Raw genomic sequence first — 12741 nt, 5'->3', positions numbered from 1 at the left:
CATATCTTTTGCTGGTAAATTTTATGTTTTAAATATAATAACACCTGTCTAATCTCTTTTTAATCTACCTAACTTTCCTTGTATGGAAAATAAAATATTAATTGTCTTCTATTGATACTTCCTTAGAGGTACCAAATGTATTTAAAATGCGCTACTTGCTGTGAATGTTAGCTGTTGATGAGCATGTAGAGAATATCTCACTATATTTTCTGTTTTTAAAATAGGCGATTTTGAGGAAGCAATTTCTTTTTAATGCTGTTATGATTGAGAAATATTTCGATCGACGTTCAAAAAAAGAAATTATGTAATATAAAAAAAATCAGCTAAATAAATTAATTTCCTTTACTTTAGTTACATCTATGTGGGTCCCGGTAAAAGTGTCCAAATGGACCTACGTGGCTTACAATGTAAGTATTTTGCAAATGAATTTTTTTTACTTCAAAAATATTTCAGTATTTATTTTTAAACGCCAATGGCTCCTTAAAAACACACACATACACACACCATTTACCCACTTTAAAACAATTTAACAATAATTCCTTAATAATCAGTGTTCAAATCAGTGTTCAAATTTCCAGTTGTATTATAATTGTGAAATTATTTTGTTGTTTTCTGCTTTTCAGTCTGTTTAATTCAGGATCCAAGTAAGGTTCACACATTGTTATCGGTTGATATATCTCTTGTTCAGTCCTCTTTTAATCTTTAGTACTTCATTCATCCCCTTTCTTTTCCTTGTAGTCTATTTGTTAAAGAAATCGGGTTGTCCTATAGAGTTTCACAGTTTGGATTTTGCTGATAGCATCATTCAATATGTTCCTATGCCCACTATTTTCCTGTGAATTACTAGTTGGATCTAGAGCCTTGATCATATTCAGGTTTCTGAAAAATGCCTGGAATCATAGATTCGTTAGGGAATGCAAAATGATGATGGTTATTTTATTATTCCTTTTTCATTTATTGACTAGAATATATAGAAAAACTTAAATCTACTAAATTTGTCAAGACTGGTATAAACCATAAAGGAAAAGAATAATAATTGTTTAGATCTTTGAATCTTGCCTTATGTTTGTTTACTGGTTATCAGAATAGTGAGTTCAATAAACCAGCATTGTCCATCAGTAACCAGTTAAAGATTGGGTTATTTTTTGCAAATATAATTATGAACTCATTGATTTAAACATTTTGTGTTTCAGGTCATTGATACTAAAATTATTCTATCTTTGGCTAGCAGAAACCATTTCAAGATAGTTCCTGGTTGTCTTTGGTAGTTTTTCTTTTGCTATCCAAGATATTTAAGCTCATTTTTTACATTTCCTGCCCCAGACCTTGAATCAGCTATTTCCTGAGCAAGGATTCTTTTTATATGGGAACCAGTACGTTAGAACTATAATCTGGGCACTGTTGTTAGTTGCTATCCAGTAGGCTCCGACTCATGGCAACCCCATATATAACAGAAGGAAACGTTGCCTGGTCTTATGCCATCTTCATGATCACGATCCTTGGTATGTTTGAATCCACCGTTGTGATTATTGTGTCAGTCCATCTCATTGAGAGTTCCTCTTTTTTTTTGCTTAGTCTGTACTTTACCAAACGTAATATCCTTTTCCAGTGATTAATCTTTCCTGATGACCTGTCCAAACTAAGTCTTGCCATCCTTGCAGAAATACAGCATTCTGCTTGTATTTTGCCTAAGTTTGATTTGTTCATTTTTTTTGGCAGTCCATGGTATATTTGATATTCTTCACTAGTTCCACAGTTTGAATGCATCAGTTCTCCTTCTGTCTTCCTTTTTCACTAGCCAACTTTTGCATACATACGAGGATATTAAAAAGACCATGGATTGGGTCAGATGAGTATTTGTCACCAAAGTGACGTCTTTTCTTTTTAAAACTTTAAAGGGGTCTTTTGTAGCAGCTTTGCCCAGTGCAATACATCATTTGATTTCTTGACTGTTGCTTTCATGGGTGTTGATTATTGATATGAGTAGAATGAAATTGTTGATAACTTCAGTTTCTTCTCTGTTTATCATGATGTTGCTTATCGATCCAGTCGTGAAGATTTTTGTTTTCCTCACATTCAGGTATAATCTCTTCTGACCTTCATCAGAAAAACACCTGGGTACTACAGATGCTTATTACTACTGGGTTGCCATTTCTAGGCTTTTTCAACGGGCAGAGCTAGGAATGTGTTATATATAATCTCTCTTACACCTGTATCTTCTTTTTCCCACCCCTAGAGTATTGGTTCTCAACAATGCCAAGAGTGATAGAAGTAAAGTAATTACTCATTTGCTTTTTATCTAGATTTTTCAATGATGGAATTATTCACTCTAAAGAAAGTGGTGTTAAGTATTTCTCTCTTTTTATAGGAATCTGATAAGATATATTTTACATTTCCTCTTGCAAATCATAGAAAAATCTACACTCACGTCTATTGTCAGAGCACCATGCTGGTAAGAAAACTGATATATTTTATTTAAATTTAAAAATCTAACTTTTTAGTTTTTTAGATTTAGCTAACATGTAGTAGATCTTTTTTTTTTTAGTAGATCTCACCTTCTTTAGTACTAAACTGTCATTCAGTCTAGCTAGCTGTAGGTATTTGTCTGGAACAGTGTTTTGATTGAAAAATATTTATCAAAATGTTTCCATAACTGATAATACACTATTGACTTACATCTTTGGCCCTAACTGAAGCCTTTTACCTTTTCTTTCTGCTCAATTTCATTACGTTCAGGATGAAGAAATTGAATTCACATGCCTCTTTCAACTCTAACATTTTGTTAGTAACTTTAAGGAATAAGTATATTTAAGCAGGGTAGTTCTATAGGAATTTAAAAAGTGAACCTGCTTTTCCATTGGCTTCCATACTGAAATTTGGAGCATTTTTTCATACCAAATATTCTCTAAGATACAGTACAGTAAGTTTTTTGTTACTGTTGTCTAGACTTGGAGTTTCATAGCAGTGAATGTGCATATTCTTTTTAATGAGCACCTACTATATGCTAGGCATTGTAAGAAATGTGTTAGGTGCTATGGCATATTTTTGTTACGATATTAGGAATGTTTACATAATAATGTCATAATTTATCTTAACTAATACACAAAAAAATAAAATAAAAAACTCATGAGTTCATACTGCTACTTCTGAAATAACTGAGGACTGCAAGGTTTTTTCACAATATAGTTCTTTTGGATTTTAGAGTCCTATCAGTTTTTAAAACGTTACTGTATGTTTTGAGGCCTCCTCCGGTTGGAGCTGGAAATTTCTTTCAAATAAATCACCCTTAACATTTTCTTAATGTGAATACTTAAGATTTTATTGTGAATATAATCTGTTTCATCATAGCTCATCCTTGAAATTCCTAAAAATGGGTTAATATTACATGTCAGCATTATGGAAATATTTACATTTGACAGAATTTCATATATACTTTTTTCTTGTATGTACATTAAATGTAGCTTCCCAGCTTCTCTACTTTGTTTAAACAACTTTCCTTTTTGTTTAAACAATCATATGTAAAAGAATGAGTATGCCATTTGACAGTGAGAAACTTTCTTTGATGTTTATTCACAGATTAAATATTAATTATGTATAGGACTCAGTGAGGTATACAAAAGACCCACTCTTAGGGTGCATATACTTTAGTAGGATATCTTGCTGTGACCTTTCATTGAAGAATCTCTCCCCGTTAAACTCATTTCCTTTACTCAAGAAGAGGCGGCTCCTTTCTTGATTAATGAGGGTACGTCTGGTCTGTCTTTTCTGTCTATTTTCCTTAATGTCCAGCACTATTTTAAGCTTGTATATTAGTGTGTTATTCAAGTGTTTGCTTTAGCCTTCCCTAATATGGCTGTCCTAATGGAGTTGTCTCTAGTCGTATATCATATATTAATATTTTTGAAACTTAGAGTATAAGAATTTTGTTGTGATTGTATTTCTTTAGTATTGTTTGACTTTATAAAGACAACGTTAAGGTAACTGTTTAAGAAAGTGTGGCAACTTTGAGTTTTACTGTAGACAAAATTATTTTGAGATCTGTAAATTTTATGATTGGTAGCATTTTTTTGCTGTATACTCCAGGAGTTAGTCAACACCTAGTAATTCCTGAGTAACTTCTTAGAAGGCGATCAATAGTTTTTGTAATTAGTTAGGAATTTTTTCTGAATGACCTGAAATTTTTTCTTTGACACTTAGGTTATATCAGCATGATATTTTAGGGTGGTTTACCAAAAGTGAGTCGAATCTTGAGAGCCTGTCACATTTGCTTTACCCAGGCTATGCAGATCTGTTTTATTGCCATGTCACATTATTGTTCTATTACACACAGGTAACTGGTAATAGGAGTCACACAAATGTTTTGCCACCCGCGGAGAACAGAGAAAATACCACACTGTTTTTTGTTTGTTTCCTGTCAGCTTTCTATTCTTTATTCTTGGAAAAATGTCTTAAAATTATGTTTAAGGTCCATGAGGGCAGAGACTGTGTCTATCCAGTTCATCGTTTTCTCTGAGGGCTTAGCATAATTCCTTGGCCCCTATAGTGGACTATATAAATACTAGTTGAATGAAAGGATTAATTTCTTCATTAAACTTATCAGTAATTCTAAGGCAAATTTTATGTAGCTGTCAGAGAAGTTCTTCTCATCCTCTGGTAGGATTTCTCATTTGCTTTGGTAGTATTTCAGTAGTTTGATCATGTGATCTCAGAACATCTCTTACTACTTTCTTAAGATGTAGAGTGAAGATCTTAGGTCATAGTGCTCTCAAGTGGCTGAAGCTAAGTACAGAATATTGTTAAAATACGATAAACATCTTTGAAGCAGTTCTTCTCAGCAATGATGAAGCAATACGTAGCTTCAATCTTGAGCCCTTGGAATAGTGCTGTAGGTTATCTGCATATCTATGTTGATATTAGACTTTTTTGTTTACTTTTGACCTATTTGACTTTTGAGAACTTGGATGTCTCTAAATAACAAGCTGCTATTTTATGTTTCCGTTGATCCTACTTACCCTATCATGTAACAGTAAAATGTTAAAAATGTGTATTGTATACTACTATTTAGTATGCTTTATTTTGTTATTAATTAACAGGATACAAATAGTTGGATTTTTGGATGCATAAACAGTACTTCTATGTGGTAAGTATTTGGACCTTAGGCCTTCATTGTTCATTTTTCTCAACATAAGCTTAATACTCAAAAATCACACTTTTAGAATAGCTTCATAGAGTCTTATATTAATTTTGCTGATACACTAAATTATAGTATTGATTTTAAAATGAAAAATAAATTAACATACCAATAATTTTGAAAACTAGTTGGCTGTGGGAAAAGCAAATTTTTGTTGCCATATCCAGCTGTATACAGTGGACTGCGTGAATAGCATATATTGGATTAGACTTGAACTCATTGTGACTGATAGGTCTATAATTAATTTCTCTTTGCTCTGAAGCTTATTTATAGTTTGTAACACTTTAATATATTTGTCTTTTAATTATATTTTTATATATTATTTCAAAGCCAGCAAGGGGTTGATTTATCATGGAAAGCTGAACTGCTGCCAACAATTAAGGTAAATTATGGCTTTAGAATTTTAATATCCAAGGTGGAAAGATACTTGAACACACAGGAATTTCAGGATATGCTCTTTTATTAATTCATCTAGGTATTAAATAAATCTGAGATTTGCTAACCTACATTTTAGAAATATTTTCTCTTGGTAGAAATACGTTTGATGAAAAATAGCATACAATTATTATTTCTTACTTTCAGAGATAAAAATTGTAATACGGTAATACTTTGAATACAGTTAAATCTCTGATTGTTAAAGCATCATATCAAAAGAGATGGATGGATTTCTTTAATTAAATTTGAGAATATGCTGGATATTTTACTCAATTCATTTTGGGAGGGAGGGCCTGCGGTAGGGAAGTGCATATCTCAAAGAGAAACGTGTTCCTTTTCTAGATCAGCTTCAATATCACTTTGTGGCCAGGCACTTGGGTAACTTTATCTCCCTTATCTAGTACTTCAGAATGGCAGTTTACAGCAGGGATTAGTTAATAATGGTTAAAGATTTCCTAAAGCAACTCTGGCAGGCCAGCAAGACTTTTTATGAAAGACTAGTTTGCTTACTATCAAAATCTGTTGTTGAAAAACGAAAATAATTTTAAAATTTGATTAAAAAAACTCTTCTAATTTCTAAATTGTATTTGTTATAACTATTAAATCATACACCAGGATTGATAGTTTTCAGGTAAATCTATACTTTAAAATGTATCTGCATAATGAATACTAGACTCATAGACTTGAAAGTGAAATCACCTGGTTGGTCCAGCCCCCTACTCCAATTCTGTTGGTTATTTGTGATCATAAATATTTATTTTTATTTGTGTCTATAGTCAACTCTTGATTAAACATACTAACAAAGAGGAATGATGACAAGAATGAGTAATTCCAAGTCCTTTACACCTGACTTTGGAATGGTTGCGTTTTTCTTTGTGTTACCTTGCTCAGTCTTACTTGTGCATACTCATACATGTGACTTTGTACTTAGGAAACAAATATAGTAGGGAAGTGATTTGACTCATGAACATTTATAAGGCCTCTTACTGGTTTTATCCTAGCCTTCCAGGGAGAGCAAAACAAACAAAACTATTGAGATGCACTTACTGATCTACTGTTCATAAGATATACTAAATATTTCCTGAATTTCCAATTTAGTCGTATTATAAGGGTGCTGGTGGTGCAGTGGATAAACACTCAACTTTCAACCAAAAAGCTGGAAGTTCTAACCCACCAGCTGCTCCATAGGAGAAAGACATGGCAGTCTCCTTCCATAAAGAGCACGGCCTTGGAAACCCTGTGGTGAAGTTCTGCACTGTCCTATAGGGTCATTATGAGTCAGAATCGACTCAGTGGCAACAGCAGGTTTGGTTATTTGTTTGTTTATCCAGCCTATAATTTAAGAGCTAATATGAAATAAATGATTAAAATCCTGTTAATGATGAGCATATTTAATGTAAAAAAAAAAACCTAAGCCAATTGCCATTGAGTCAATTCTGACACATAGTGACCCTATTTACCACAATTAAAAAAACACCAAAAACCTGTTAAAATGTATTTGTCCCTATTTTTAAAAGGGTAGTCCTCAAATCATAAAATCCCTATTTAAAAAACTCCAGAGATTAAACAGTGTCTATCTAGCTCTGGGCCCCTCTATTGTCTGCTGTGAGCATAAGAAACAGCTGGCTGAACAGCAGGGGAACAAGCTATTCCAGCTGCTTACTTTTTATAGTGAATGCTAATGGCAGTTAGCAAACAAGGATTAGGGTATTCTGTAATTTTAAGTGTTCTCTGTTGAAGAGAATTTTAACTATTAAATGTAAATAAAATTTCTATTTTAATGAAAACCAAAATTATATGTAATTTGTGGTAGCATAAAAGGCTCACAAAATTATTTGGGCCTGAAATTGAATTAAAAAGGAAAAATTAATGTGAAAAAAAATGGTGGTTTTTTTTTTCATGTTAATAATGTCTCAACAAAAGTAATGTCAGATGGTGAGAATCATATTGCTTTCAGGCATCTCTGATGACTGAACTGTTAATAAATAGATGGAAACTTCCAGCAAAATACTTCAAAATCTAGCACTTTCCATTCTTAAGAATAAATATTCCAAAACTAGTAGAGAGCTAAACAGAATATCTGAGTTCTTCCTAATTAATTTATCTTTCATACTAACTACTGTCCATATGGTTAATCTCACTTGCCTCTAGCTGTGGTATGCCTGCCCTTTTTAAGGCCCTTTAATTTAAGTTAGAACTTATAAGTCTATAGCAGAGCCGTTGATAAGTAAGTCTAGTGTGAAGCCCGGGAATTTATTTCTAACAAGTACTCCCTGGTGATCTAGTGCAGATCGTAAGGAGACCACTCATTGACAGGTCTTTGACTTCAGTACCTCTGTCCAACCTGCCCACACTGGTGCATCTGAAGAAGAATGGAAAAAGCAAAGTGCCTGTAAAAGATGTCTGGGGCCCTGGTGGCGCAGTGGTTAAGTGTTTGGCTGCTAACCAAAAGGTCAGCAGTTCGAATCTACCAGCCGCTCCTTGGAAACCCTGCGGGGGAGTTCTACCCTATCACATAGGGTCACTATGAGTCGGAGTCGATTAGTGCAACCATATTGTTAGAACACATACAACATATAACTACTCCCATCCCCGTTTCTACTTCCATTAAAAAACTCTATGTGGTAGTTTGACATTATATCAAATAAACCAGTCTCTTATGTGTTCATTCCTCAAGATGTGGACTGTAGTATCTGACCTTAATTTTGAGAAGAAAATAGTTTATTTAGTGAAGTGAGCCCTGGTGGTACAGTGGTTAAGAGCTTGGCTGCTGACCTTCTGGTCAGCAGTTCGAATTCACCAGCTACTCCATGGAAACCCTATGGGGCAACTTTACTCTGTCCTGTGGGGTCACTATGAGTCAGAATTGACTTGACGGCAAAATGTTTGTTTTGGTTTTTTATTAGTGTTATTGTGTCTCTTCGTCATTCACTAAATAGATTCCAGGGGTAATGTTACTATACGTTATTAGCTAGCAGCTCATTACTACTTGGGTTGGGTCAGGATTACCCACTACCTACTACCCAGTGCTGTCGAGTCGATTCCGACTCATAGTGACCCTATAGGACAGAGTAGAACTGCCCCATAGAGTTTCCAAGGAGCACCTGGCAGATTCGAACTACCAACTCTTTGATTAGCATCCCTAGCACAGTTGAGGTTAAATTGTGACTCTTCCAGCATATTTAAAATCCATTCATTCATCAACTATTGAGTGTTCTTTTTCATATATTACCAAAATATAGAAATAATACTGGATCACTATATATAACAAATAGTCAAATTACAAAAAGAAGGAAATCAAATCTGGCAGTATAGTTTGAAATAGTTAAATTTAATCATCCATCTTACAGGTCAGAGACTACATTGGGCAGTCTGTGTTTAGCATAACTATTAAGATTTTGACTTTCAGGAGGATTATTAACCTACATATGTAAACACGAGCATTTTATGAAGTAAATGCAGTTTGAAATGACTTATCAAGTAAGAAATAAGTGTTTGTAATTTACCTTTCTTTTAACATGCATTAAACCCTGTATACGCTAAGAAATAAAACCAGCTTTTTATCTTTGTCTTTTTTTAGTATCTGACATTAAGACTCCAAGACTATCCATCTTTGTCTCATCTTGTTGTTTATGTACCGTCTGTTCATGGAAGTAAGGTAAGAAATGGATTAATACTGTTACCGGAATGTTTTGGGGAATATACATGCTAAATTTTAAAAGTTTTTTTTTTTTATGAATTCTTCTGAATAAGGCTTATCTAAAACAATGCACAGTTTGATGAGCCACCTAAGACTGTTAAATCATTAGAGTCATCTACTCTAACTTGAACTAAGCAGAATAAACCCAAGTCTCCTTTTTCCAAGTGGGAACTAGTTCCACTTTATCCGTCTTTCAAAAGCAGTTAATTATTGCGTACCCTTTTATATATATATAAGACTGTGTGCCAAGAATTATAGGCACATAAATGAGGAAGACACAGATCCTGTTCTCAGCCACATATTGTTTGGACAAGGGGAGAAGAATATATTTGGTTGGGGAAAGAATGAGAATAAAAGAGTTACCAAAATACGTAATACAAGTCAGAATATTTGGAAGTACATGAAAGAATAACGGGGGAAGGTTAGTTCTGTTTGATAGAATCTAGAAAGACTTGATAATGAGGTGCTATTTGAAATGGCCTTAAAGGATAGTTGGGATTTTGATAGGTAGAAGGCACATATGGCTATTTAAATTTAAGTTAATTAAAATTAAATAAAATTAATGTTCAGCTCCTCAGTTGCATTAGCCACATTACAAGTGCTGAATAGCATGATCACAGAAAGCGCTGATGGCACTGTTCTGAAAGCACTGTTTAGATAGAGGCTCAGTGAAAGCAGAGCATGGAGATGGGAAAGCATGGGATGTGTTTGGAAAACAGTGAGTAAATGAATAGTAATTTTGAAAGAATAGACACCATGTATAGAAGAGTAGTGGAAGAGACTTCTGGAAAAGTAATTTATGGCCATATGTGCGGGGCATTTTTGGAGGATTGAGGACTTTACAGAATTCAAGAGTCAATAGGTAGGTATAAGATTTTTCACCCTAGTAGTAATTTTAGTAATAGTATCAGCGCTATGTATTATGAAAGATTAATCTGTGGTGTAGGATGGATCAGAAGCAGGGAGATTAGGCACTTCATAAGGGGTTATTCAGGCTTGTGCTAGGGAAGTGGGAGTAGAAATAAAAAGATGGTGATTTGGGGAGAAGGAAGAAGATAGAAGTAAAAGGAGCTCTGCATCCTCCCCTTTGCTCATTTTGCCTTCGAGATCCAGTCTGTGTCCCCTTTTTGGGTTCTCCAGATTCCTCCAGGAGCCTTTCACTCCCATGGTACTTCGTTTATAACTTCTTTGAAGAACTTATTACATTGAGTTATAATTTATTTGTGAATGTCTGTATTGCCGTCACCATATTGTAAACTGTTTTAAATGACCAGATATGTTTTATTCTATTTTGCATTCTCAGCTTTCAGTGGCTACCACATGAATGTTCAAAAATCATTTCTTGAATGAGAAAATTGACTGAGATTGGTTGCCAAAGTAATTAGAAAAATTCAAAAGAAATAGGGAAAGGAAAGGGGGATGTAGTTGAGAGTCATCTCAAAGATCAAATCTCACAAGTACCTTATAATGGATTCATTGTTTTGTTTTGCTTAGCTCAAGTGAGAGGTAATTCAGCATCTTCAATACTAAAAGCTCTCTTTAAGGGTTTTCTGTCAGGTAAGTTGATTTTGAATGAATCTAACATCTTTCCAAAAATTGGAAAGGTCCTCTTTGTTATTACAAAAAATTAATGAGCCTTTCTGCAAATAGTACTCTTAGCAGCCTAATAAATATGTAATATGTGCTAATGCTCTTTGGAAAGTAATACCGCTGGCTCTCCTGCAATGCAGCTCTGTCTCACTAGAATGAACTTAGGCCCTTTCATGTCTGTGTTATGATGCATCATCAGGAGGGTATATATATTCAGATGGGCAGTTTTAAAAAATTTGAGTCAACTGATATCTTAATATATTTTTAGAAATGCAAATATGGAATTATCTGCATTTTTTTATGACAAAAAAAAATTACACCCATTAGAAATTTACTTCGGATGTTTTAGGGTAAGATCCTTGAATTCTTTCTTGGGTAAGAGTTTATTTTCCATGATGCAAAACTAAAGACACAGCCCAAATTTAAAAGCAACGATAAAAATTCTGTTATCTTAAATAGCTTTACAAAATGATTTAAAATTGATTTTAAAAGTTGCTGCCATGATTCAGGCAGTGGCTCACCTCACAGTACTTTGTGAAAATATAATGAATAATCCTGTTCAATAAGTGATCTCTTTAATCTTTTAACAGCTGTTTTTTGCGATGAAAATATCTATGTTCTTTTCCCTGCCTGTAAAGGAGGGATAGAAGCAAAGCCCCTTAACAAGTTTTTCCCTTTTTCCCATGTGTGTACTACAGTCTAATAGCAGTTATTGATCTGTTTTTGTTTTCAAAAACAATAAAAAAAATCCACCCAGGAGGCAAGCAAGCAACAGTACCTCAAAAACACCCAAGGAGTAGTTATCAGAAAAACCTAGGATAGAGCCCATTGGCTTCCTGCTTTCTGTGGGCCGCGAAGTACTTGCTAACTAGAGTTAGGCATCAGATTAATTTCTTTGGCTCTTTTAGATAAAAATAAATTGGTTGCATTATGGATATTATTTTAATAAGATTATACATTTTCCAGAAACATTCTTACTACAGACAGCTGAGAACAGTTTTTTATGCAGTTGTAGAAATATTATTAGAAAAGAATATTACAAAAAAAAATTGTAATGATGCAGATGTCACATTATAGTGTTGCTTTTTTGAGATAACGTTTTTTTTCTTGCTTCATAAATAGTAAGCCTTTTTTTCAATTTATAATAATCACTGTTTAACCTGAAATAATCTACACAAATAACATTAGCCATCTGTAGATGAATTGCAGTTCTTTCAAAAGCCTTTTGTAGTCTAATTAGACTGTAGATACTTAATGAATACTATTTTGTTATGTATCTTTAATAAAGATACATAACAAAATAGTATTCAGAGATATAATATCTAAGTCTAATTAATCAAATTGTCCTTCTCCCTTAATATTTTGATCCGTTCTTCAACGTTCCCATTCTACAAACCCTTAAAACTAACTATAAAAAAACTTTTCTATCAATCTGTTGTTAATATAAACAATTCTTTAATAACTTATCCAGTAAGTTAAATAAAACTTGTTTATCAAGTTTTCTCAACTTAGTATCTCTTCTTGAGGAATTCTTGCCATCTAAGTGTAGACAAAATTATAGTATGCTAGATGGTATTTGTTCCAAAGCTGAGCTTTATAGAGCTTTGTTTTTCACTCAAACATTAAGTGAAGATATTTTACTACAAATATAAAATTAATTCTTTTTTTTCTAATAAATCAATGTGTTATATTTCAGTTTGTTGTAGACTGTGAATTCTTTAAAAAAGAGATGAGATCCATACAGCTTCCTGTAACTCATCTTTTTTCCTTTGGTAAGTACTTTATTTTTGAGAATACTAAGAATTGCTTTTATTTTTAACAGAAT

The 12741-nt window shown here is 33.3% G+C and overlaps 1 protein-coding gene across 2 annotated transcripts in view; it reads left to right on the top strand.

Annotated features, from left to right (window-relative positions):
- PGAP1 (post-GPI attachment to proteins inositol deacylase 1) overlaps positions 1–12741 on the top strand; it is a 65141-nt gene that overhangs the window by 26841 nt on the left and 25559 nt on the right. For both annotated transcript variants that reach the window (XM_049888895.1, XM_049888896.1), the window contains 6 exons: positions 352–407; positions 2369–2452; positions 5094–5140; positions 5522–5573; positions 9207–9284; positions 12613–12688. In XM_049888895.1, the coding sequence (XP_049744852.1) occupies positions 352–407; positions 2369–2452; positions 5094–5140; positions 5522–5573; positions 9207–9284; positions 12613–12688 (393 nt within the window). The remainder of the gene's footprint in view (positions 1–351; positions 408–2368; positions 2453–5093; positions 5141–5521; positions 5574–9206; positions 9285–12612; positions 12689–12741) is intronic.

This window comes from Elephas maximus, chromosome 6 (assembly GCF_024166365.1).
Source record: "Elephas maximus indicus isolate mEleMax1 chromosome 6, mEleMax1 primary haplotype, whole genome shotgun sequence".
NCBI lineage: Eukaryota > Metazoa > Chordata > Mammalia > Proboscidea > Elephantidae > Elephas > Elephas maximus.
Note: the sequence above shows the minus strand (reverse complement) of the source record. Positions and strands in the feature narration are given on the sequence as shown.